This window comes from Scomber japonicus, chromosome 10 (assembly GCF_027409825.1).
Source record: "Scomber japonicus isolate fScoJap1 chromosome 10, fScoJap1.pri, whole genome shotgun sequence".
Taxonomy (NCBI): Eukaryota; Metazoa; Chordata; class Actinopteri; order Scombriformes; family Scombridae; genus Scomber; species Scomber japonicus.
In genome coordinates, this window is record NC_070587.1 from 33,806,528 (window position 1) to 33,833,957 (window position 27,430).

Sequence of the window (27,430 nt, forward strand, 5' to 3'; positions counted from 1 at the left end):
GAAGGAAGGGAAGAAGGAAAGGAAGGAAGGACGGCGGAAAGAAGGAAGGAGGGAAGAAGGTAGGAGGGAGGTAGGGAGAAAGGAAAAGAGGACGGGAGGATGGAAGGAAGGTAGGAAGGAGGGAAGGAAAGGCAAGAAGGAAGAGAGAAGGAGGGAGGGAGGAAGGACAGACGGAAGGGAGGAAAGGAAGTAATGAAGGACGGAGGAAAGAAGGAAGGCAGGAAGGAAGGACGGTAGGATGGAGGGAGGGAGGAAGGACAGAAGGAAGGAATAAAGGGGGATGGAAGAAAGAAAGAAGGAAGGAAGGAAGGAAGGAAGGAAGGAAGGAACAGTCAAAACAGACGGGGTCAATTTGACCCGGGAGGACGACAGGAAGCTTAAACAGCCAAACGTGAGTCGCATCAAACATTCGTGTGGAAAAAGACACCAAGCTTATTTACAAAAAAAAAAAAACACTTTAATGTTTCCAAATGTGAGTTTCCTTCAGACATTCATTCACTTCTGTCTCGACAGATTTCGTCAAGGCTACACCTGCTTCAAGAAAAATAGCACCTGAACAGAAGATGATCCTGGTAGAAGAGTCTCTGGTTGAATCGACGTCAAACTGTTTGAGTTGTTTATTGCAGAAAATGTCGGTGAAGGTTTAAAAAAAAAGAAGAAAAAGGTGAAGGTGCTCCGAGGGAAACAAAACACACACGTTCAAGAAAACACACTAAACAAAGAAGTTAACGGTTTAAACTAGGAAACCGTTTTACTCTTTTTTTTTCTTGAACGTGAGAGTTTTCTTATAAAAGTTTTCCTGATAAATGTTTGAGTGAGAAGCTTCTCATCGGCTCTCCGTCACACACTGGTTTTCACACTCCTGCTGCGTCTTGAAGCGGTTTTCGTTTCCGCCGCAGCCTCCGTACCAGAAACGGGAACATTCGCTCTGAATCGTGTCAAAGAACCACATCATGGTGTAATTCTGACAGCTGCCGGGGTCCTGGCCGAGCGAGCACAGGTCTGCATGGAGAGAGAGAGAGAGAGAGAGGGAGAGAGGGAGAGAGAGATAAACAATGATCATAATGTAAAACCTGGAGTAAGAAGTTGGACTGAAGCTAAAACCTATACCTAACCCTTCCTGTGTTCTTTTCCTTCCATCCTTCCTTCCTTCCATCTGTCTTTCTTTCCTTCCTTCCACCTGTCCTTTCTTTCTTTCTTCCCTGTCTTCTCTTCTCTCCCTTCCTTCCTTCCTTCCTTCTTTCCCCATACCATACCGTCTTCTTCCGCTTTAACCAGTGTTGGGTTGCGGGGGCCGCAGCCTAAGTAGAGAAGCCCAGACTCCTACCGGTGGGACGGGCCCTGAACGTCTCACCAGGGAGGCGTCCGGGAGGCATCCTGATTAGATGCCCGAGCCTCCTCATCTGGCTCCTCTCGACGCGGAGGAGCAGCGGGTCTACTCCGAGCTCCCTCCGGATAACTGAGCTTCTCACCCTATATCTAAGGGAGAGCCCAGCCACCCTACGGAGGAAGCTCATTTCGGCCGCTTGTACCCGCGATCTTGTTCTTTCGGTCACGACCCAAAGCTCATGACCATAGGTGAGGGTAGGAACCAAGATCGACTGGTAAATCCAGAGCTTTGCCTTTCGGCTCAGCTCTCTCTTCACCACGACGGATCTCCATCCTTTCCTCACTCGTGAACAAGACCCCGAGATACTTGAACTCCTCCACTTGGGGCAGTATCTCATCCCCGACCCGGAGAGTGCACTCCACCCTTTTCCGGTTGAGGACCATGGACTCGGATTTGGAGGTGCTGATTCTCATCCCAGTCACTTCACACTTGGCAGCGAACCGATCCAGTGAGAGTTGGAGGTCACGGTCTGATGAAGCCAACAGGACCACATCATCTGCAAAAAGCAGTGACCCAATCCTGAGGTCACCAAACCGGACCCCCTCCACACCCTGGCTGCGCCTAGAAATCCTGTCCATAAAGACTATGAACAGGATCGGTGACAAAGGGCAGCCCTGGAGGAGTCCAACCCTCACTGGAAACAAGTCCAACTTATTGCCGGCAATGCGAACCAAGCTCTGACACCGGTCATACAGGGAATGTACGGCCCTTATCAGAGGGTCCGTATTCCCGGAGAACCCCCCACAGGATTCCCCGAGGGACACGGTCGAATGCCTTCTCCAAGTCCACAAAACACATGTGGACTGGTTGGGCAAACTCCCATGCACCCTCAAGGATCCTGCAGAGGGTGTAGAACTGGTCCACAGTTCCACGGCCTGGACGAAAACCACACTGCTCCTCCTGAATCCGAGGTTCGACTATCCGACGGACCCTCCTCTCCAGCACCCCCGAATAGACCTTACCAGGGAGGCTGAGGAGTGTGATTCCCCTATAGTTGGAACACACCCTCCGGTCCCCCTTCTTAAAAAGAGGGACCACCACCCCAGTCTGCCAATCCAGAGGCACCGCCCCCGATGTCCACGCGATGCTGCAGAGTCGTGTCAACCATGACAGCCCCACAGCATCCAGGGCCTTGAGAAACTCAGGGCGGATCTCATCCACCCCCCGGGGCCCTCCCACCAAAGAGCTTTTTAACCACCTCGGTGACCTCCACCCCAAAGATAGGAGAGCCCACACCCGAGTCCCCCGGCCCTGCTTCCATACCGGAAGGCGTGTCAGTGGGATTGAGGAGGTCTTCGAAGTATTCCTTCCACCGATCCACAACGTCCCGAGTCGAGGTCAGCAGCGCACCGTCCCCACCGAACACAGTGTTGACGATGCACTGCTTCCCCCTCCTGAGACACCGGATGGTGGTCCAGAATCTCTTCAAAGCCACCCGGAAGTCTTTTTCCATGGCCTCACCGAACTCCTCCCATGTCCGGGTTTTTGCCTCAGCGACCGCCTTAGCTGCGCCCCGCTTGGTCTGCCGGTACCTGTCTGCTGCCTCCGGAGTCCTACAGGCCATAAAGGCCCTATAAGACTCCTTCTTCAGCTTGACGGCATCCCTCACCGCCGGTGTCCACCAGCGGGTTCGGGGATTGCCGCCACGACAAGCACCGACCACCTTGCGGCCACAGCTCCGGTCAGCCGCCTTAACAATGGAGGCACGGAACATGGCCTACTCAGACTCAATGTCACCCGCCTCCCCCGGTACATGGTTGAAGCTCTCCCGGAGGTGGGAGTTGAAACTCTCTCTGACAGGAGACTCTGCAAGACGTTCCCAGCAGACCCTCACAATGCGTTTGGGCCTGCCAGGTCTGACCAGCATCCTCCCCCACCATCCTTCCTTCCCTCTCTTTAATAACTCGTCCCTCATCAGATCATATTGTTCTGTATGTTTCCCTTAAATGAAGATGAGTTTGAACTTCCTGCTGTAGAGTTTACTTCACTCTACTTGCCCCCCCCCCCCCCCCACACACACACACACAGACACACACACACGCACTTACCCTGGACATTGATATATTTCACACTAGTTCCAATAAACTGGAGGAGTCTCTCTAAGGAGTCTCTCTTAGTCTAGTCTGAAAATGTGTAACTCATCATTAGCAGAAGTTTCCTTTTATGCTCAGAACTATAAAATAATAAATAATAAAACAATAAAACATCTGCAGTCAGAAGTGGATCAGTGTTTACCTCTGGCGATGAAATGGGTCGGCTGCGGCCTTGACAGGACGACACGATCTGTCAGAGAGGAAACAGTCATCATCATCATCATCATCATCATCATCATCATCATCATCACTGCAGCATTACAGGATATATAATCACTCTTTAGTAAAGGTTATGTAATATCTAACAGGTCTTTACATCGAGGTGTAATTACAACATCTTCCTCTAGGTGGAGCTGCAAGGTTTAGACTTTCTGCATGTAAGTCTGTCTTAACTGTTCCTTCCTTCCTACCTTCCTTCTTTCCTCCATCCCCCTTTCTACCATCCTTCCGTCTGTCCTTCCTCCCACCTTCTTCCCTTCCATCCTCCCTTCCTCCTTCTTTCCTTCCTCCTTCCTTTCTTCCTTCCTTCTTTCCTCCCTCCCTCCTTCTCTCTTTCTTTCCTTCCTCTCTTTCCTTCTTTCCTTCCTTCTTTCCTCCCTCCCTTCTTCTCTCTTTCTTTCCTTCCTCTCTTTCCTTCTTTCTTTCCTTTCCTTCCTCTCTCTTTCCTCCGTCCTTCCTTCCTTCCTTTCTTTCCTTCCTTCCTTCCTCCCTCCTTCTCTCTTTCTTTCCTTCCTCCCTTCCTTCTTTCCTCTGTCATTCCTTCTTTCCTTTCCTTCCTTCCACCCTCCTTTCCTCTGTCCTTTCCTTCTTTCCTCCCTCCTTTCCTTCCTCCTTCCTTCTTTCCTTCCTGTTTTAAATGTGCTTTATAAATAAAGATCTGTGATGAGGAGCATTAAAAACTAACAGAACTGTTATATTTCATCATGTTTTCCATCATTTAATCTTTGACTGATGCTCCGTTAATGACATTATCATCTTCATCTTTATCTTTTACAGATGTTCTGTAGATGTTTTAGTGTTTTAATACTTTAGAAAAGCTTTAAAAACATCTTCCAGAATCTACTTTTTGATGTCCAGACCTGTTTTACCTTCAACCATGGAAACAGAGGGGATCTTTTAAGTTTCAGTTTATTTCTGCTTTTATTCTTTATAAAGTAGTTTAGAGTTTTTAGTTCAGCAGCAACACAAAGCTTTTCACTGCAGTTAACCTTCAACTTGTCACTGAAAATAAAAACCTTATAAAACATGTCATCCAACCCTCAGTGTAACCCAGAATGAAAGTGTCAGTAAATGTAAGTGTAGAGTTAGGCGGTCCACATCCAGAGATCCTGGTGTGCAGTCAGGACTTACGATGTGAGCCACATGTCCGCAAACATTCATGTTCCGTTTTAAAGCGGTTAGCGTTTCCGCCGCAGCCACCATACCAGAAGGCCGAGCATGCACCGATGGCTTTGTCAAAGAACCAATGTTGGACATACTCTGCACACGGGATGCCGATATCAGCATCCAGCTGACACCAGGCTGAAAGCAGAACACACACATTTACTACCAGCTGATCACAGCCGTCCTGCAGCCCAGCGGCTCTCAAACATACTGATGTATAGGGAGGTTGTTTTATTGTGAAAATCATTTAACCTTCCTGTCATCCTCCAGGGTTAAATTGACCCCATATGTTTTGACTGTTTCTTTCTTCCTTCCTTCCTTTTTCCTTCTTTCCTTTCTTCCTCCCCTCCTTCCTTCCTTCCTTCCTTCCTTCCTTCCTTCCTTTCTTCTTTCCTTTCCTTCCTTCCTTCCTTCTTTCCTTCCTTTCTTCTTTCCTTTCCTTCCTTCCTTCTGTCCTTCTTCCCTTCCCTCCTTCCTTCTGTCCGTCCTTCCTTCCTTCCCTTCCTTCTGTCCTTCCTTCCTTTCCTTCCTCCCCTCCTTCCTTCCTTTCCTTCCTCCCTTTCTTCTCTCCTTTCCTTCCTTCCTCCCTCCTTTCCTTCCCCCGGTCTTCTTTCATTTCCTTCCTTCCTTCCTCCCCTCCTTCCTTCCTCCCTCCTTTCCTTCCTTCCTTCCTTCATCCCTCCTTTCCTTCCTTGTTCCTCCCTTCCTGACTCGAGGACAACAGGAAGGTTAAAAAACTCTGAGCTGCTTGAATAAAGTTGAGAGCCGCTGCTTCAGGAGAGCACATGCATCTTTAGTTCATTCAGTGTTAAATTATAAATACAGGCAACAAACAACATAAACGATCAGATTAAAAGTTTAAAGACAAAACTACTACTATGCATGCGTTCAGCTAACATGAAGTCATTCTGTTAGAGAGAAAACTAAAAATGCAGGTTTGAAGCTTATGACCTCTGAGGAGCCAATAGAAAGACTTTCAGGCCTCTAATCTCTGCTGGTGTGATAATCACCAGGATATTTACATGTTAAGAGAGAGAGGGAGGGAGAGAGAGAGAGAGAGAGAGACAGAGAGGGAGGAAGGAAGGAAGGGAGGAATGGAAAGAAGGAGGGAAGGAAGAAGGGAGAAAAGGAAAGAAGGAAGGAAAGGAAGGAGGAAGGAAGGAGGGAAGGAAAGAAGGAGGGAAGAAAGGGGGATGGAGGAAGTACAGGCGGAAGGAAGGAAGGGACGAAAGAAGAATTAGACGGGGTCAATTTGACCCGGGAGGACGACACAAGGGTTAAGAAAGAAATGTGCTGCAGGTTTTGGTTCTACCCACACAGGGTCACACCTGGCTGGACTCAGTTCATCAGCTGATGTCACCTCAGACATTTGATTGGTTGGAACAAAAAGCTGCAGGCACACAGTGAAGTACACAGAGGATTGGTTTGTACATGCCTTATTTACAGGGGGAGAGAGAGAGGGAGAGAGAGAGAGAGGGAGAGGGAGAGAGAGGGAGAGAGAGAGAGAGAGAGAGAGAGAGAGAGAGAGAGAGAGAGAGAGAGAGAGAGAGAGAGAGAGAGAGAGAGAGAGAGAGAGAGAGAGAGAGAGAGACTGGATCACTACAGTTCTTCATTTAACCTGCATGAGCTCGTTTCTGTCCTGGTTACTCAGGTGGACTAACGTGTGACATCACAGGCCGGTTTAACAGCTCGGACTCTCCGCCTGTCAAAGCTGCAGCAACACTTATAAAACTTTATTAACAAACCAACGTGTTTCAGCTTTCGGCCTTCATCATAAAATACATTACAAGCTATAAAAAAGGTACAAAATATACAAAAATAGACCAAATATGGTTTCACCCATGTCATTTATTGGACACCTACCTTGCCTCCATGCCTGTTTGGGATAATGACACTCAGCCCTGATGAATGCTGCAAGCTGAAACATGTTGGTCTGTTAATAACCTCCTGGGCTTCTGTTTGCTTTGCATTTATAATCTCTCCTAGATATTCAGGATATGGCCTGTATGACCTGATATCCAAGCACTGTCTTTGATAAAAATAATGTCCTTATATGCAGATAATAGGTTTATTTTATTGTCTAATATTAATCCACCAGTGTATCAAACTATTTCCTTATATTTACACTTTCCCTTTGCATGAATGATAAAGTCCTGACTTGTTGCTAAAATTAGTCTAATGTGTATAGATTTGTGTTTGATAGAGTGTATCAAACTACAAACGTTATTAAAGACCGTGTAAAGTGAATTCAGCTATTTTCCTATAAACACATTAAATAGGTCATAAATGTATTTCTAAAAAAGGTGTAAAAAGCATTTCAACCATTTAGATTTGAATTGTGGAGCTAGGCTTCACAAACTGTGTTTCAACATTTCTGTGTTCAGGATTTAGTGATTAGCATAAACCCGCCCCTGCTGCTGTAGAGGTATAAATACATTCAGCTAGCCGCCGAGTTAGCCGTCACGGTAGCTGCTGAGCTAGCAGCTGAGTTAGCTGCCGAGCTAGCAGCTGAGTTTGCCACTGAGTTAGCTGCCGAGCTAGCAGCTGAGATAGCAGCAGAAAGCTCTCAGATGTAGCGTTCATGTTTCTGGTAGAGGTGGTGACTTTGATTGACAGGTGACACTTGGTAGGGGGCGGGGCTACAGTGGACTCGGCGGCCATGCCCACAGCATTTGGGAGCAGAGAAAAAGGCTGATTTTTAACTTTGAAGCCTTATTTCATATATTTGGGATTTTTTTAATCATTCAAATTTGGCAGGGTGTTTAACAACACACTTTTCCGTGGTATGTCAAACTCAGAACACATATTTATTCTTACTTTACACGGATACGGTTTTGTATTTGGAGGCGGCTGAGATGCCTAACATCCTGTTTCTACACTGACTGGTGTAATGTGCTTTTTCTACCAAATTGTTATGTTCCCATATGAGGACGCAGGGTCGCAGGAGGATAAACTTGTTCATTCTACAGATGTTGCTGCAGCTTTGGCTTTTTTGGACTTTTTTTCCCTCCTCAATGCAAACCTGGAAATAGGTGAAGTTGAGCCAGTAACCTCCACCTGCTTCCACAGCACTCTCCGTCAGGACTGAATCAGCCTTTCAATGAAGGAAGAAACGCAGCAGCTCCAGTTCTCTTTGACTTTACAATTCTGTATTTATATTTGGGGTTTATATAAAGAGAAGATTGCACTGCAGTAGATTACAGGCCTTCATCGTCTTAAGAAATTAAATGATCAAATAGTTGTGCATCAAACCTGCAGTTTTAGTGAGTAGAGAGTCGTCATTCAAACTGTTCCCCTAAAAACTGCATGAACATGGGTGGAATGTGAGTTATTTATGATTTTACATAAAGGTAACAGCTCTGCTCAACAGCTGCTGACTGTGTGTATCTAGTGGTGTGTGTGTCTGTGTGTGTGCTACCGTTGAGACTATCTTCAGTTATCTCTGTAACGTAAGTCTGTCCGTCCCCTCGGTTCAGAGTATCGGTGACGTCCAGCTGGCTGGTCTGAGACGGTCCTTCGCCTCCGGTCACAATTTCGGTGAATTCCAGCTGGCTGGTTTGAGACGGTCTTTCACCGCTGGTCAGAGTTTCGGTGACTTCCAGCTGGCTGGTTTGAGACGGTCTTTCGCCGCTGGTCAGAGTTTTGGTGACTTCCAGCTGGCTGGTTTGAGACGGTCTTTCCCCGCTGGTCAGAGTTTCGGTGATGTCCAGCTGGCTGGTTTGAGACGGTCCTTCGCCTCTGGTCAGAATCTCAATGAGGTCTAGCTGTCCGGTCTGAGTGTGGACTCCCGTCTGCTCCTGAAACGTCTCCACCTCCACCTCCGTGAACTCAGTTGTACTCTGCCTGGACACACAGCAGCCAAAATACATACAGTTATGATCATATTACTGTTATACTATTACAATCCTGCTGCAGTGTTTCTACTCAGCAGTGTAAATACTCTGTCCGTCCGTCTTCTTCCGCTTAATAAAGTCCATAAAGATTATGAACAGGATCGGTGACAAAGGGCAGCCCTGGCGGAGTCCAAACGTCACTGGAAAGTCCGATTTATTACCGGCTATGCGGACCAAGCTCTAACACCGGTCGTATAGGGAACGGACAGCCCGTATCAGGGGGTCCGATACTCCGTACTCCCGGAGAACCACCCACAGGACTCCCTCTGATATCTGAGTCACTGAGGGTTTTTATTGTGTCCATGAGGTTTAGTTTAAATTTAAAGGGTTAAAATGTGAAAATAAACGTATGAATAACTTCACACATTCTTTTTTTGTGGACCCAGCATCAAATTTCTGCTTTTAATCCATTTAGAGAGAATATATTAGAGGATTATGGTGGAAAGAAGGAAAAAAGGAAGGAAGGAAGGAAGGAAGGAAGGAAGGAAGGAAAATATGATAGAGGATTATGGTAAAAATGTCTAAGTGGTGTAACCATAAAAACTTTGGATGGAAGGAAGGAAGGAAGGAAGTAAGGAAGGAAGGAGAATATATTAGAGGATTATGGTAAAAATGTCTAAGTGGTGTAACCATAAAAACTTATAAATAATTGAACGTTGCTTAAAAACAGTAAATAGTCAATAAAACACCATATCAACTAGTTTGGCATGATCTTACATTATAACTTTTATATTAAATAAAGCTAATGGAATACTATTGTTCTTTTGTGGTTACACCATTTGACATTTTCAGGAACATTCAGTCTTACTTTTGGTACAAAATGGTGTAAATATAATTTCAAATGATATAAAACCAACAATTGCTCATCTTGACAACCCTTAACCTTGACCAATAACCAAAGCTGTGTATTTCATTTCTGCTCTCACAGGATGCAACTAATGGTTATTTTCTACTCTATTTCAGCTCTTCAGATTCTTTGATGTTTTGTAACCAACAGTCCAAACCAAAAGATATTTCATAAGAGACTAAAATATAAAAAATAATTTGCTAAGTTGCTTCTAACTGATATCATGTTAGTGTGTAATTCTGAGAGTTACCCGCTGAAGATAACTTGTCCTTGTCCTTGTACTTGTTCTATCAGCTGATCGCAGGTCCGTTTCAAATCAGCAGGAGGATATTTGTTTATTCCCTCTGAAATAAGCAGAAAAACACATTCATGCAGTGTTGAAAGAAGGATTCACACCATTTACTTCAATTAAAGCAGCAACAGCACAATGTAAAAATACTATATTTACAAGCAGAAGTCCTGCTTTGAAAATTATACTTGAGTTTTAGAAGTAAAAGTACTTAAAAGGAAAAACAAAACAAAAAATGATTCATGTGTTAGCATCAGGGTAGTTTTATCTATAACACATCATTTTTATAAGCTGATAACGTAACCGTAGCTGTCAACATGGGCACTTGGCACTTGGTTATGTTTTAAATGGTGCAGCACAATTGGAAAGTCTAGATTAGTTAGATTGAGGCTGCTATGAAATCCAAGAATGCATCAAGAACAGTTTATAGCCAGCTGGATCAGGAGGATAATGATAACAATGAAAGCATAGAGCAGAGCAGCTGGATCAATGCAGACGGTATTTAAAAAACATTCAATCCAAATTTGGACTAAAACTTGAAGTGAAGCAAAGTCTATAGAAGGCTGACTGTTTGTGTCTGACTCTCACTGAGCTGCAACTGATGAGATTTCATTGATACCAACGTCATTATCAATTCTGCTTATTAATACGATTCTTTATTGATTCCCTTTATCAATTTCTCATCAGTTTTTTTGTGGGAAAAAAAGTTGGACAGATTTTCAGTAATGCAACTGTTTTATTATCTCCTCTGTTAATCAATGACCCTTCATGCTGATGAATATATGAAACATAACTGGTAGGTAAGATAACTGGTTAACTGCCTGCAGACGATCTGGAGGCTGCACTGCCAATCTGAGCATTGATAAGAGGAATTGATAAATTCCTACGATTCTGATGGATCGGACAATTTGTAACTGGTTCTAAACTTGAACCTTGAACCTCTTGAAACCAGACGGGGAGCTCCGGTCCTCTGAAATGAAGCCAACACGGAAGTAACTTAGAACTGCATTCTATCAAAAGGCCACCTGGGGGTGACCGTCTCTATACAAGTCAATGGAGAATTCACCAACTTCTCACTTGATTTCTAACCTCAGTAAACGTTTTCAAAATGTGTTTATGGTCTCAATCGCTAGTTTAAAGCCTTCTTCAATGCAGTATGATGTTCATTTGGGACATTTTGGCCTCTCTGATTTTATATGTGACGATAAAGCAGGGTATGCATTAGGGCGTGGCTATGTCCTGATTGACAGGTTGATTGACCAATGTCCTCGAGATCCAGCCCTCGCAACCATAGCAACCTCCCCACTCCACCCATGACTCTGCCTCATGCCCATATAAGTAGAATCCGTGGTTTTATTTTTCCCAGCATACACCTGAAATTTTCAAGATGGCGCTGCCTAGATCCGAAACTATTGGCTATTGGCAGTCCACAAACCAATGGGTGACGTCACGGATGTTACATCCATTTCTTTTATACAGTCTATGCTTGAAACCCATCCCTGTCTGCTCCCATTGACCAGTGACAGGTCCAATAAATAACTTTTATTACTTGTTTTTGTCACTTGCTGAAAATAGTAAAATCATTGTTAATCACTGTTCTTACACCATGACTTTACTGCCACAAACTGAATAATGAGGAGGGCAGAGAACTGTGATCTGACTGTAATATCTCTACTGTCTGAAACTCTGTTCTTACTGTTGAGGGTGGAGAGGAAGACCCTGAAGAAGCGCTGGGCGTAGCCCTGCTCGTCGGCCCTCAGTCGCCCAGCATGGATCAGGTGCTGCTGTACAGGCTGACTGGCCAGCTCTTCCACCTGCTTCCGGTCGTAGCGGTCGCCCACCGTCACCACAAACATCGCCACCCCCTCACACTTGGCCTTCTGGGAGATGTATTGTAGTCTGGCCTGGTCCTCATAAGACGTCTGGGTGCCCACCACACACAGCATTGCCTTCTTCCTGCGGGGCTGGCTGGCCCTCAGGAGCACATTCCTCAGAGTGAAATCCAGCGTCTGTCCCAGCGCTGAGGAGCCGCCCTGCTGCTGCATGCCCGTTATCAGGTGCTGCCTCATCTGCTCATGGTCCTGGTATGTCTGCAGGCCAAACTCCAACTTGGGAGTGCGAGTGCCGCTCTGCTGGACTACAGCCACTCTGGCCTGGTTGTTGCGCCGGCCAGGCTGCGAGCTCACAGCCAGCTGCTCCACCACAGAGCTTAACAGCTGCTGGGTGCCAGCGAACTCATCAGCCTGCATCAGCCTGGAGCTGTCAGCCACCATCACCAGGTCCAGATCCACTTCCTGAGGCCGCACTGATTCCTGGATGAAGGCACACTCCTCTGCACGTTTGCAGGGGTCTGAAGAAACAAGAAAATGTTATCATCCAGAAACCTGAAAACAGTTGTTGACCAGAGTAATGTATAATTAAACAGGCCTGGACAATTAAACTTGTACTTAAAGAACAGGTTCAAAGTTCCAGCAGTAAACCAGCAGTCAGGTGTTTATATGAACAGTAAAAAGGTTTTACTGACTTATTAAAAGATCTCCTTCAAATGTGCTTTCAATGTAAAGTGACAAAGGACTAAATCCACAGTGTGTCCACACAGTCATTTAAAAGTAGATGATCAGCTTCTATTGAGCTTTGGCAGTCTGAGTTATTATATCAAGAGATATCTTAAACATTTACAGTCTTTTTAGCATCAGATTCCCTCTCAGTGTTTCCTGTTGAGCTGTGGTGGAAGTATAGTAACAAAAAGACTTTGCTACTAAAAACACTGTAACGTTGAAACATAGAAGATGAAGATTTGATCTGATCTCATTTGGACGCTGAAGCTTCATATTAGCTTCAGATCAACTTTTAAATCCATGTTTTCACAGAAGGAGGACTGTGGATTTAGTCTAGGTAGATATTATGAAGAGATCTTCTAACGGTCAGTATGAACAGGAGGAATCATTACAGTGACATAACTTAAACCGTCATAGGCCTTTTGGGGGAAACTAAGTTCAAAAGACTTTTTGACTTTGTAATTAATATGATAATCCAAGCAAAAGCCTCACCGTAACATATGGCACAGTTCTTGACCCTCCTCAGTTCAGCACCGTTGTTGCTCCCCAGCACTGTGAAGATGGAGGCTCCTGTGTCATCCAGCTGGGATAAAACAGCAGTTGTCATTATTCACAGTGCTCACAGTGCAAAGACAAAAAAAACTACAAATAAATCTCATTAATGTCTAGGAACCAAAACGTTTCTTCTAAACACTCTAACTGAGGAAAATGCGATTGTTGGTTTTAGTAGGTGACAAACTTCTGGCAGCGGGTTGTGAGTGTAATCTTACCCGAAAAGGGAGACTGTAAGTGCAAAGAGATTTGGAAAGAAGTCATGTGTTTGAGAGCCAAACAAGAAACCTCCTTCTTGGCTGAGACACCAGCTGCTAAGATGTTGAGTGTGCAGACTGTTTGCAGTGTCGAGGCATTAACCATTATCTGTTTTCTGCCTATTTGTCAGACTTCGCTTTACTGTCAACACAAAGACCTGGATCATCACAGCCCACAGCTCACTGGCCTTTGCTTTGACGAGAGTTGGGCTCAAGTCAGCTGTGAGTTTAGCTGTTTGAACGTCTTAAAGAATAAGAATTTTAAATGTAATGAGCAGAAACAAACTGACAATGAACTGATCAACTAACAATTACTTTCTTTATCGATTAATCTGTTGGTTTCTTTCTAGATTAATTGATTATGTGTTTGATGAATGTCAGTTGTTCCAGCAGTAGGTCTGAATATTAAGGAGTAACTCGTCTCTACATAAGAACTATTTTCTTTGTTTGGCAGAAATCAGGGAGTTTCTTGTCCAAAGCCTCACATGGAGGTGAAAGTGGAGTCATAATTGTTGAATATGAGCTTAACGCTGCACATTTACAGACATTCTCTCCTGGAACACATTAATAATGTTGCATGAATATTGGCGGAAATAGTTGTGTGAAGGGTGTTGAAGAGAGTTTAAGAGAGAAATTCAATCGCTGCATGTTTGTTCTCTTCTTGGCACTGCTGACTTATCGTTGTATGAAGTGGATCTGAATGTTATAATTGGAAGGTTTTGGAAGCTATTCAACCATCCAGCAAACAGTGCTGACAGAGTATACTGGTGCCTCAACGCTGATTTCTACACTTCTGCAGGATCTTGGACTAGTCTGGACTAGTAGAAGAATTGAAATAAAACATTTTTTTGGCTGCAATTCTTGTGACTGAACAATTGACCTATGGCTAAGCCCCGCCCCCCTCCACTCACTCGGACAAACAATCAACATTCAGTGACAGGCGCTATGGCAGGTGTCATATTTCGCAGGAGGCCATTGATGATGACAGAAAGATCAGATATCATCTAGAAGTCACCAAAAGGGTCTAAACTACGCATTGGAGGGATATATTAATCATTTTATTGTTGAGAAGGTCAATAAAAAGTTCCCGTTTTGAAGGCGGGACTTAGCCATAGGTCAATTGAACACACTCACCTCCAACGCTTGACGAACTTGAGGAGAAGCCTCCAGTGAGATGACCGCAGGGACGATGTTCAAACCACGATACTCCATGACGGCGGTGACGATGTCCCTATTATCCTGTACCGATTTGGAGGAGAAAAACACAGCCACCTTCCTCATCAACACTCCTGCACGGGTGCGTTTGAAGACGTTCTGACCTACGAAGCTCATCGCGGCTCCCAGTTGGCGCTGGTTGGACGAGCGCTCCAGGGCGATGTTCTTCACGGCTTCGATGAGTTGGGCTTTGCGGCGGTAGTCCTGGAAACGGATCAGGTGCTTAGTGTGACTGCCGTATGCCACCACGGCCACGCGGGCGCCGGTCGGACAGTTGCTCTCAGCGATGGTGATGTCACCCAGCAGAGAGAGGAGGGCGGTGCGCTGCCTCTCGAACATGCGGTTGTCTACGTCCCCAGACATGTCCAGGCCGAACACCAGCTCAGTGGGGAACGCCGGACACTCTGACCGATCTGAACACAAAACACTTGTATCAATCAGAAAACACAACACTGACATATGGCGCTTTTCCACTTCACAGTTCCAGCACGACTCGCCTTGACTCTAGTTTTTTGCGTTCCCATCAGGGATAGTACCTGGTACCTGCTACTGTTTTAGTACCTGCTCTGCTGAGGTTCCAAGCGAGCCGAGCCGGTACTAAATGTGACGTCAACAGACTGCCAGCCTCTGATTGGTCAGAAGAGTCGTCACTGGAAGAGTCATGAGCCGTCCCACACAAGAATCAAAGCCGGCATTTTTAAATACCGGCAACAGCGTTACAGCGATTTGGTTTCTCTTCTCTTGCTTTGTGTGTGACAGAAAGACACATACAGCAGCAAGTACACCATCGCCTCCATGTCCTCCATTGTTTATGTGTTTCTGTCGCGTATAAAACAAAGTCTCGGCAGTTTCGCTGAGCCGTACTATGACGACCCCGCCCACGTTGAGTAGGTACCTTTTTGTAATGGAAAAGGTTCCTGGAGCCGAGCCGAGTCGATTTGTGCTGGAACTGTGTAGTTGAAAAGCGCCAATTGTTGATATCCACTGTGTTTGACTGAAGCAGCACATTTATATTTATTATATTTATTAAGAAGACAGTTATATAATCTATCACCAAAGGAGTTTAAAAGTTTTACCAACAATCTGTTTCTGATTGTTTCTCACTGATCTTGTTGCTGAAAACATCAGAAAATTTCCCACATATTTCTTCACATACACACACATTAGTCATCTGAGATGAACACGCATCTGCAGAATGATGATGTTCAGCAGTAGAAAAACACTTCGGTCCTTTCCAGACATGAGCAACGCACATCAGAAGAGTCAGCTCTTATTTAGCAGAACTTTATATGAACTGCAGCTGAGCTCAGTAGTCTCAGTAAGGCTTATTAAATCTTCCCCTACACTCACTGGCTGCCTCATTAGTTACAATCTAATAGGAGAAGGAATCACCAGAAGCTCTACGATACAATATTATCACGATACTTGTGTTGCGATTTCAAATATATTTACAACTTTTTCCAACTGCAAATTATACAAACCCCAAAGGAAAACTTCCATCTAGTCTAGAGCCATCTAGTGGACTGAAAAGGCAATTGATTTTATTATATTAATACCAAACACTTAAATTTTCATTTGCAATTTATATAATAAAAGATCAATACTTGGCGTTTGTGTATCAATACAATATTGCCACGCAACATACTGTTCATTGGGAATTTAGTAATTATAATTAGCTATAAATTAAATAATATATATCGGCAGATAATATAAGCTGACTGATATATCGGTCTGGCTCTAATCTTGAGTGAAATCTTTGTATCGTACTCTGGAGCTTTATACAAGTGTTTTTAGGAGAGCAGACAGCAGGTGAACAAACACACTGGATGGAAATAACGGAAAGAATCAAAATCTCCGGTGAGTTCTGAGCTCAGAAAGAACAAAAAGCCTCTTTATTAGTATTATTATTATTATTAAGGCGTTGGCTTCTGGCTGCATGTTAGTTAACCTGTTTTAAATGTATATATTAAACCTCCTGTTGTCCTCCAGTCAAGGAAGGAAGGGAGGGAGGAAGGAAGGAAGAAGGGAGGGAAGAAGGAAGGAGGGAGGAAAGAAGGGAGGAAGAAGGAAGGAAAGGAGGGAGGAAAGGAGGGAGGGAGGAAGGAAAGACGGAAGAAGGGAGAAGGAAAGAGGGAAGGAATAAAGGAAGGAAAGGAGGGAGGAAAGAAGGAAGGGAGGAAGGAAAGGAGGGAGTGAGGAAGGAAGGGAGGAAGAAGGAAAGTAAGGAAGGAGGGAGTAAGGAAGTTTGTTCACCTGCTGTCTGCTCTCCTAAAAACACTTGTATAAAGCTCCAGAGTACGATACAAAGATTTCACTCAAGATTAGAGCCAGACCGATATATCAGTCAGCTTATATTATCTGCCGATATATATTATTATTATTTAACCCTCCTGTTGTGTTCCCGGGTCTAATTGATATATATAACAAACACACTGGATGGAAATAATGGAAGGAATCAAAATTATTATTATTATGAAAGTGTTGGCTTCTGGCTGCATGTTTTAAATGTGCTCCTTATTCTCTATGTTATCATTTTTATCTATGGAGATATTTCTTTGGTTCAGGGAGGCAATGAGGTCATAAGTTACATCTGGAGAGAACATTACGCAACTGCCTTTGTCCAAAATCAACAGGAGCCGAAGCTGAAGAAGAGGGTTTGAAAAATGAGATCAGACTCATCGGGTTGGTCAGAGAGAGAAAATGAAGATGTACTCACCCATGGAGCAAGCTGAGTGGAGAGAAGAAAAGATAAATTAGAGCTGAACTACAGTTTTATGAAACAATGAATGAGATCAGAGCATAAATTATGACTTACCACAGTTATCTCTGATGTACGTGATCAGCTGACACTCCTGCAACAGAATAAACATGATGTGTATCAGATTTAATATTTGGCTTTAAGGTGGCACGTGATGTAAATTTAAGGTGGACTTACAGTCTTGCCTTTGCCTCCTGGAGGACCTTTGTGGCCCTGGATGGACGAAAAGGAAACGTTCAGTCTTTATATGATCATTTTATATCATTTACAAACTATTTTCAATTATTGTCAGCAGGGTTGAGGGTAACGTAAGAGTAATCTGATTACTTTTTTAATGTAATGAGTCACAGTTTAAATTCTCAGTTTAGTTTAGTTACGTTTTTAAAAAGGTAATCTGTTATTATTTTAATCAATTATTCCTGTAGCTTCCTTTTACCACAAGAAAATAAATCCAGTACCATGAGATAGGGAAGAAAAAAAGGAAGGGAGGAAGGAAGGAAGGAAGGAAAGATGGACAGAAGAAAGAAATGAAGGAAGGAAGGTAACATGTAAGAAAGGGAGGAAGGAATGAAGGATAGATGGAAGGAAAGAAGGACAGAAGAAAGAAAGGAAGGACAGAAGGAAGGAAGGACAAATGGAAGAAAGGGAAGAAGGAAGGAAGGGAGGACAGATGGAAGGACAGAAGGAAGGAAGGATAGATGGAAGGAAAGAAGGACAGAAGAAAGAAATGAAGGAAGGATAGATGGAAAGAAAGAAGGAAGGAAGGCAAGATGTAAGGAAGGAAGGACAGAAGGAATGTTAAAGTCTCAAAGTTAAGGTGGAATGCTAAAGTCTCAGAGTTAAGGTGGAATGTTTCAGTCTCAGAGTTAAGGTGGAATTGATTCAGCTGTAAAGGATGAATGATGAACTCACCCGATGTCCTGAGTATCCCGGCTCTCCTTTCCCTCCTGATTCTCCAGACCGGCCAGAGTTTCCCTGCAGAGATCAAATACTCATTAATCTTCCTGTCGTTCCTTCCTTCCTTCCTACTTTCCTTCCTTCTTCCTCCCTTCCTTCCTCCTTTCCTTCCTTCTTCCCTACTGTCCTTCCTTCTTCCTTCCTTCCTTCCTCCCTCCTACCTTCCTTCCTCCCTTCCTTCCTCCCTCCTTCCTTACTTTCCTTCCTCCCTTTTTCCTTTCCTTCCTTCTTCCTCCCTTCCTTCCTCACTCCCTCCTTTCTTTCCTTCTTCCCTCCTTTCCTCCCCACTCCTTCCTTCTTCCCTACTTTCTCTCCTTTCCTCCCTCCCGCCTTCCTTCTTTCCTTCCTCACTCCCTCCTTTCCTTCCTTCCTTTCCTTCTTTTCTCCGTCCGTCCGTCCTTCCTCACTCCGTCCTTCTTCCCTACTTTCCTTCCTTCCTTTCCTTCCTCACTCCCTCCTTTCCTTCCTCCCTTCCTTCGTTCCTCTCCTCCCTTCTTCCTTCTTCCCTCCCTTCCTCCCTTCCTCCCTCCTTTCCTTCCTTTAATCCTTCCCTCTTTCCTTCTCCCTTCTTCTGTCTTTCCTTCCTCCCTCCTACCTTCCTTCCTTCCTCCCTTACTCCCTCCTGCCTGCCTTCCTTCCTTCCTCCCTCCCTCCCTTCCTTCCCTTCATTCCTTCCCTCCCTCCCTCCCTCCCTCCCTCCCTCCCTTCCTTCCCTTCATTCCTTCCCTCCCTCCCTCCCTCCCTCCCTCCCTCCCTTTCTTCCTTAACAGGAGGTTTAATAAAACTGATAATAAATAATAATAACAATAATAATAATAATGTCAGAGGTGTGTTTTTGGGCTCTCACCCCTCGTCCGATGTTCCCTTTCCGTCCCGGGTTTCCTTTGGGTCCTTCCAGTCCGTACTCACCCTGAAACAACACAAACACATATTTAATAATAATAATAATAATAATAAAGTTTACACAGGAAGCATCTTGTTCATGTTTCTGCTGGTTTGACTTTGTGTTTTCTTTGGATATCTAAACACCATCAGTCATTTTAAAGACCTCACAGCTTCCTGAGCGGATAAACACTTAAAGTCGAGTTGTTTCGGTTCACGGTGTCGAAGTTCAACGCTCGAAAAACATTCAGATAAAAACCAGAAGACTTTAACTCAACATGCCGTTAATAGTTTCACTCTTATTCTGCAGCTCTGTGACTCAGTGTGGAAACCTTTAAATTGGCGTCTATGTCAGAGTTTCCTCCTTTCCTTCCTTCTTCCTTCTTTCCTTCCCTCCCTCCTTCCTTCTTCCTTCCTCACTCCCAAAGCTCATATTTTTCTTTTGCTCTGATTTCATTGTATTTGTATTTATTTATTTTACATACATATTTTATTAATTTTATTTATTTATTCATTAAATTGTTTTTAAATACATTTATTTCATTTCATTTATTTAATTTATTAAATTTTGTTTTAATTTATTTATTTATTTGCATTTTCTATTATTATTTATCTTAGTTGGTTGTTTATGTGTATATGTATATATGCCTCTATATGTACGTATGGAATATATATTTATTTTTATAATATGTGCATATATCTGTTTGTTTTTCTTTCTTTCTTCTCTTCTGCATTTTGCATGTCTGTCTGTTTAAATCTTCTCCCTCTGTCTTGATGTTGATCATCTGCATAATAAACTTTATTCTGCTTCATTCTCTGGTTTCTCCTGATTGAAATGTATTTCCTCCTTTTTGTTGAGAGCTACACTGACTTTTTTATGTTTTAAGATTTATTATTTGACAGGAAACAGGGAGGAAGAGAGGAAGAGAGGAACGAGTTGTGTAATGTGGGAGATGAGTGTTTCTCTCACTGATGATTAATCTAATATTAAAACAGCAGCAGATTGATTGTCTATCAATTTATCGACTAATAATTAAAGCATTTCTCAACACTGATCAACAATGATGATAAATGATCTAACTTTTAATGATTTAAAGCAGATATGAGTCCCAGACTGGAGCTGCTTCCTCTGACGGCTCCGACGCTGTGAGGAGTAATCTGTGAACTAATGAGAGAGACTCTGCTGCTGTTCCTGGTTTCTGCTTTCTCTTCCAGCTCTCTGTCATCTTTGGAGCATAAACCGTAAAATGTTCCCAACTGGGTCAAAGTTCACATTCATCCATCATTTCATACTGTAAGATGATAAACTCACTGATAAGCCGGGGTAACCAGGGAAACCAGGATCTCCCTGCGTGGAGGAGAGAAAGGGAACGCTTAGATTTATTTATTATGAAATTACAAATTAACTTTTTATTTATGAAATTATTCAACTTTTTAAAAAAAAGAAGAGGAAGTTGTCTTTACCTTTGCACCTTTGGATCCTGCAGGCCCATAACCGTCTTTACCATCCTGACCCTGAAACACACACACACACACACACACACACACACACACACACATACACGTCATATATTAAACAGTTTACAGTAACCTGTGTTTATAAACCAGAGCTGGAATGCATTTACTCAGCACTGTGCTTTAAACTGACCTTAAACTGACCTTATAAAACAGGATGTAAGTAAGAGTCAGAGTTAAGATCTAAATTTTTAAAATGTCCCAAGTGTTATTCCACCTTAAGCAGCTACAACATTAAACCACTTTCATGTTTATGCATCAATAATATAACAGAAGTGATGGTGTTTGGTCCCAGTGGCCTTTGTGAAGCCCCTCCTGTTGACTTGGGTCCTTTGACAGATTATTTTAAGCCAACAGTCTCAAACTTGGGTTTTAAGATGGACAGTGATTTTAAATTAGTGCTGTGGTGAAGTCCAGCTTTTTTCACATTACTGGGGATTTCCACCGGATCCGTCAGCGGCGCGGGAACAGCTACGCTACGGTTTATCTCCGTCTTCTGCCCGGTTTCGACTCACACTGGGAGCGTTACAGCAGCGGAGCTCTGGGAGAGAAATTTGCCTTTTAAAATGAAGTTGCACTGTTAATACAGTAATTACGGCAGCCCAATCAAATCCCAACGACTGCCTTTAGTCTACCGTAATTACTGTAGTAGCAGCACAATCAAATCCCAATGAGTGCCTTTAGTGTACCGTAATTACTGTAGTAGCAGCACAATTAAATCTGAACAGTGCCTTCCGTCTACCGTAATTACTGTAGTAGCAGCACAATCAAATCCCAATGAGTGCCTTTAGTGTACCGTAATTACTGTAGTAGCAGCACAATTAAATCTGAACGAGTGCCTTTAGTCTACCGTAATTACTGTAGTAGCAGCACAATCAAATCCCAACGACTGCCTTTAGTCTACCGTAATTACTGTAGTAGTAGCACAATCAAATCCGAACGAATGCCTTTAGTTAACTTTTGTTAACTTGCTCAAATTTAGTAGATTTGGTAATATTCTTTGATTTCTGTGCTGATGTCATGTGTCAGTAGCTACGTAGCTGTCTGCTTTATTCATGTTTGTTGCGGAAATACGATTGGGAGGCTGCACGGGTTGTTTTATTTTGAAAGACGGAAGTTTTATTATGCCGATTCTGTGTCTGACTTCCTGTCTAGTGCGATCTGCTCTGTTGAGTTAGAAACAGCTCCGTCAAAAATAGAAATGCTGCGGCGTGGAGAGCTGCTGCTGAAACTCTCCCGGTGGAAACACTCTCATTGATTATAGAGGTACTGATCAACTCTGGTGACCGCGGTGCAGCTGTAACTCGCCGCTGACAGACCCGGTGGAAATTGGGATATTAGGAGAATAAAGTCGTAATATTAGGAGAATAAATTACGTTATTAAAGGATCAGTTTTGGTACAAACTCGGCTTCTTACCGGCATTCCTCTGGATCCCAGCGATCCGGGAACACCCTGAGGTCCTGGATCTCCTGGTTGGCCCTTCACACAAATACAAACACAAATACACACAGTCAACTTCCTGTTAGATCAACTGCACTAAACGGGAGGAGGATCTACAGTAGGAGGATCTACAGTAGGATCTACAGTAGGAGGATCTACAGTAGGATCTACAGTAGGAGGATCTACAGTAGGAGGATCTACAGTAGGATCTACAGTAGGAGGATCTACAGTAGGATCTACAGTAGGATCTACAGTAGGAGGATCTACAGTAGGATCTACAGTAGGATCTACAGTAGGAGGATCTACAGTAGGAGGATCTACAGTAGGAGGATCTACAGTAGGAGGATCTACAGTAGGAGGATCTACAGTAGGATCTACAGTAGGAGGATCTACAGTAGGAGGATCTACAGTAGGATCTACAGTAGGATCTACAGTAGGAGGATCTACAGTAGGAGGATCTACAGTAGGAGGATCTACAGTAGGAGGATCTACAGTAGGATCTACAGTAGGAGGATCTACAGTAGGATCTACAGTAGGAGGATCTACAGTAGGATCTACAGTAGGAGGATCTACAGTAGGAGGATCTACAGTAGGAGGATCTACAGTAGGATCTACAGTAGGAGGATCTACAGTAGGAGGATCTACAGTAGGAGGATCTACAGTAGGATCTACAATAGGAGGATCTACAGTAGGAGGATCTACAGTAGGAGGATCTACAGTAGGATCTACAGTAGGAGGATCTACAGTAGGATCTACAGTAGGATCTACAGTAGGAGGATCTACAGTAGGAGGATCTACAGTAGGAGGATCTACAGTAGGATCTACAGTAGGAGGATCTACAGTAGGATCTACAGTAGGAGGATCTACAGTAGGAGGATCTACAGTAGGATCTACAGTAGGAGGATCTACAGTAGGAGGATCTACAGTAGGATCTACAATAGGAGGATCTACAGTAGGAGGATCTACAGTAGGAGGATCTACAGTAGGATCTACGGTAGGAGGATCTACAGTAGGAGGATCTACAGTAGGATCTACAGTAGGAGGATCTACAGTAGGAGGACCTACAGTAGGATCTACGGTAGGAGGATCTACAGTAGGATCTACAGTAGGAGGATCTACAGTAGGAGGACCTACAGTAGGATCTACGGTAGGAGGATCTACAGTAGGAGGATCTACAGTAGGAGGATCTACAGTAGGAGGATCTACAGTAGGATCTACAGTAGGAGGATCTACAGTAGGAGGATCTACAGTAGGAGGACCTACAGTAGGATCTACAGTAGGAGGATCTACAGTAGGAGGATCTACAGTAGGAGGATCTACAGTAGGATCTACAATAGGAGGATCTACAGTAGGATCTACAGTAGGATCTACAATAGGAGGATCTACAGTAGGAGGATCTACAGTAGGAGGATCTACAGTAGGATCTACAGTAGGAGGATCTACAGTAGGATCTACAGTAGGAGGATCTACAGTAGGATCTACAGTAGGAGGATCTACAGTAGGATCTACAGTAGGAGGATCTACAGTAGGAGGATCTACAGTAGGATCTACAGTAGGAGGATCTACAGGAGGATCTACAGTAGGATCTACAGTAGGAGGATCTACAGGAGGATCTACAGTAGGATCTACAGTAGGAGGATCTACAGTAGGAGGATCTACAGGAGGATCTACAGTAGGAGGATCTACAGTAGGAGGATCTACAGTAGGATCTACAGTAGGAGGATCTACAGTAGGATGGTTACTCACCTTCTGTCCGGTCCCACCACGGCGGCCGGTCTGTCCTGCTCTACCGGGGGATCCAGGTCGACCCTGCAGAGAAACCAGATCACTGTCACACAGAGTTACTGTACTACTCATTCTTTCTTTCTTTCTTTCCTCATACTTTTTCTTTCTTTCTTTCTTTCTTTCTACTTATTATTTTTTCTTTCTTTCTTTCTTTCCTACTTATTATTTCTTTCTTTCTACTTATTTTTTTCTTTCTTTCTTTCATTCTTCCTTCCTACTTATCATTTTTTCCTTCTTTCTTTCTTTCCTCCTACTACTTGTTCTTTCTTTCTTTCTTTCTTTCTTTCCTACAATAAATAAAACATTTAACAAACCTGATGCAGCTTTTAAATCTAGTTTTATTTAGTTATTAATCACTGACACTAATGATTCCACTATTAATGAATCCTCCAGATGAATGACATGAATCATGAATCAGCTGATTGAATAAATGTTTCAGAACATTTTATCAGATTTCACATGAAGAGAAACCAGCTGGTTGTTTTCATCTTCACGGTTCAACAGTTATTAGAGAGAGCTGATTATAACAACAATAAGCAAGCTGATGATGGAGTCACACTGTATGTTTATTAAAGAATAATAATAATAATAATAGCAGCGCCGTTAAACAGTCGGGTCGGCGGACCAGAACTGAACTGCAGCACTTTAATTACTCACAGATTGATTTCAATGAGCCACAAACTGAAAGAAATGTGTGTTTAACTACGTTGAAACAGCTGCGAGTTGTTTTCTGCTGGTAGGCCAGAACCCGCCCACTGAGGAGTCCAATCTGGCCCACTTTCCTTCCTGTCTTCTTTTCCTTCCTTCCTCCCTTCCTTCCTGTTTTACCTTCCTTCCTTCCTTGCTCTCTTTCATCTTTATTTTCTGTCTTCTCTTCCTTCCTTCCAGATTTCCTCTCTTCCTTCCTTCCTTCCTACCTTCCTTCCTTTACTCCCTCCCTTCTTCTTCCTTTACTTCCTTACTCCTACCTTCCTTCCTTCCTACCTTCTTTCCTTCCTCCTCCTTTCCTTGCTTTCCTCCCTCCCTTCTTCCTCCTTTACTCCCTCACTCCTACCTTCATTCTTTCCTTCCTACCTTCCTTCCTTCCTCCTCCTTTCCTTCCTTTCCTCCCTCCCTTCTTCCTCCTTTACTCCCTCACTCCTTCCTTCCTACCTTCTTTCCTTCCTCCTCCTTTCCTTCCTTTCCTCCCTCCCTTCTTCCTCCTTTACTCCCTCCCTCCTACCTTCCTTCCTTCCTTCCTCCTCCTTTCCTTCCTCCTTTACTCCCTCACTCCTACCTTCTTTCCTTCCTTCCTTCCTTCCTTCCTTCCTTCTTTCCTATGTCGTTCCTTCCTTCGTTTCCTTCCTCCCTTCCTTGTTTCCTTCCTCCTCCTTTCCTCCCTCCTTTCCTTCCTTCTTCCTCCCTTCCTTCCTTGACTCAAGGACAATAAATGAAGGCTGATGATCATTTATAATAATACAAGTGTGTGCAGTTAAAGCTTGTTGTTATCTCTTTAATGTAACATGTAGTAGATATTCAGTTATTCGTTGGTTTTATCCACCATGAGAAAACAGACTCATGTACATCCATAGTAGAAACATATTACTGTCTTTATGAAAGATGTTTTAACTACGTGGAAAATCAAATATAAACAGTCATTTAGCGATAACGAGCTGAAGAAATTCAATTTGGAAAAGGAAAGAAGCAGAAACTGTAAACTTGATTGGCTGTGATTGCTTTTTGTTTGACGTTTGCTTGTCTGAGACCGCTGAACCTGAACCCTCTGGACATGGTTTCATTGTTGGGTTCCTGTAAATGAAGCGTTTGGTCTCTTACAGGAAGCTAAAGATCAGAAGTGAGCTGAAGAGAACAGCTGGAAGTGTTTTCTGCTCTGGATGCAGGAGTCAAACATGAGGCCCGAGGCCCAGAACCGGGCCGCCGAGGAGTCCAATCCAGCCCGCTTTCCTTCCTGTCTTTTTTTCTTTCTTTCCTTCCTTCCTTCCTCCTTCCATCTGTCCTTCCTTCCTTCCTGTCTTCTTTTCTTTCCTTCCTTCCTTCTTTCCTCCCTTCCTGTCTTATCTTCCTTCCTTCCTTCCTTCCTTCCTTCCTCCCTTTCTTCCTTCCTTTCATCTTTCTTTTCTGTCTTGTCTTCCTTCCTTCCTTCCTGTCTTATCTTCCTTCCTTCCATCTGTCCTTCCTTCCATCTTTCCTCTCTTCCTTCCTTCCTTCCTTCCATCTTTCCTTCCTTCCTTCCATTTTTCTTTCCTTCCTTCCTTCCTTCCCTCCTTCCTTCCATCTTTGCTTCCTTCCTTCCTTCCTTCCTTCCATTTTTCTTTCCTTCTTTCCTTCCTTCCCTCCTTCCTTCCATCTTTCCTTCCTTCCTTCCATCCATCTGTCCTTCCTTCCATCCATCTGTCCTTCCACTTTTTTGTGGCCTCTGAATGAAGCTGAGTTTCCTGCTTTAACAAACATTCTGTTAGATATTAGATGTCATCTCTCTGTGTTCATATTTAAATCGTTGCCAACTTAAATAAAAGCAGCTGAGCGGGAAAGTCTCCGAGCTGCAGCCAGAGATCTGACACCAGCTGTCACAGTCTGCACTGTTTGTGACTCGCAGTAATTAAAACGTCAAAGAATCAGCAAACACTCGTTAAGTAGAGTCAGTTTACTTTACTAACCGAGGACACTGAGGTCATGTCCTCAGTTCTGGGGGGAAATTTACAAGCTACAAGAAGAAATATAAATATTTAGCACAGGTCAGTGATGTTTATTGTCTCCATGAGGTTTAAATGTAAAGGGTTAAAATGTGAAAATAAACGTATGAATAACTTCACACATTCTTTTTTTGTGGACCCAGCATCAAATTTCTGCTTTTAATCCATTTAGAGAGAATATATTAGAGGATTATGGTAAAAATGTCTAAGTGGTGTAACCATAAAAACTTTGTACCAAATAATTCAACTTGCTTAAAAACAGTAGGGAGGGAGGAAAGGAAGGAAGGAAGGAAGGAAGGAGGAAAGGAAGGAAGGAGGGAGGGAAGGAAGTAAGAAAGGAAGGAAGGAAGGAAGGAAGGAAAGGGAGGAGGGAAGGAAAGAAGGAAGGAAAGGAAGGAGGGAAGGAAAGAAGGACAGAAGGAAGGAAGGAAAGGGAGAAGGGAAGGAAAGAAGGAAGGAAAGGAAGGACACAAGGAAGGAAAGGAAGGAAGGAAGGACAGAAGGAAGGAAAGGAAGGATCAGCTGATCAGTGTTGCTGTACTGACCTGAGGTCCAGGAAGTCCAGGGATTCCTCTGGGCCCAGGTTGACCTCTGACCCCGAGCTTTCCCTAAAAAGAGACACAACAGTTTAACACACAGTGACACATTTACATTATGGACTTCCTGTTTCCTCTGATTGGTCGGTTCACTCACCTGTTGACCCGAAGCACCTGGAACGCCTGTTAGTCCGGGATCGCCAGGAGGGCCGGGAGCTCCCTGCAGGAACACACACACACACACACACACACACAGAAACAGACACAGAGAGAGAGAGAGAGAGAGACACACACACACACACAGACACACACACACACACACACACACAGAAACAGACACAGAGAGAGAGAGAGACACAGAGACACACACACACACACAGAAACGC

At 43.7% G+C, this 27,430-nt stretch overlaps 1 protein-coding gene across 1 annotated transcript in view; it reads right to left on the reverse strand.

Moving 5' to 3' along the window:
* Window positions 1–716: 716 nt before the first annotated feature.
* The window catches only part of col6a4a (collagen, type VI, alpha 4a), a 72,510-nt gene continuing 45,796 nt past the window's right edge, over window positions 717–27,430 (reverse strand). The window contains exons 24-43 of the mRNA XM_053327359.1: window positions 27,202–27,264; window positions 27,054–27,116; window positions 23,777–23,839; window positions 22,007–22,069; window positions 20,539–20,589; window positions 20,387–20,422; window positions 19,040–19,102; window positions 18,148–18,210; window positions 17,413–17,448; window positions 17,293–17,329; window positions 17,194–17,205; window positions 14,397–14,890; window positions 12,946–13,036; window positions 11,592–12,245; window positions 9,857–9,950; window positions 8,222–8,228; window positions 5,164–5,223; window positions 4,834–5,050; window positions 3,626–3,673; window positions 717–1,002 (exon numbers count right to left, since the gene is read on the reverse strand). Of these exons, the coding sequence (XP_053183334.1) occupies window positions 827–1,002; window positions 3,626–3,673; window positions 4,834–5,050; window positions 5,164–5,223; window positions 8,222–8,228; window positions 9,857–9,950; window positions 11,592–12,245; window positions 12,946–13,036; window positions 14,397–14,890; window positions 17,194–17,205; window positions 17,293–17,329; window positions 17,413–17,448; window positions 18,148–18,210; window positions 19,040–19,102; window positions 20,387–20,422; window positions 20,539–20,589; window positions 22,007–22,069; window positions 23,777–23,839; window positions 27,054–27,116; window positions 27,202–27,264 (2,391 nt within the window). The 3' untranslated portion in view covers window positions 717–826. The remainder of the gene's footprint in view (window positions 1,003–3,625; window positions 3,674–4,833; window positions 5,051–5,163; window positions 5,224–8,221; window positions 8,229–9,856; window positions 9,951–11,591; window positions 12,246–12,945; window positions 13,037–14,396; window positions 14,891–17,193; window positions 17,206–17,292; window positions 17,330–17,412; window positions 17,449–18,147; window positions 18,211–19,039; window positions 19,103–20,386; window positions 20,423–20,538; window positions 20,590–22,006; window positions 22,070–23,776; window positions 23,840–27,053; window positions 27,117–27,201; window positions 27,265–27,430) is intronic.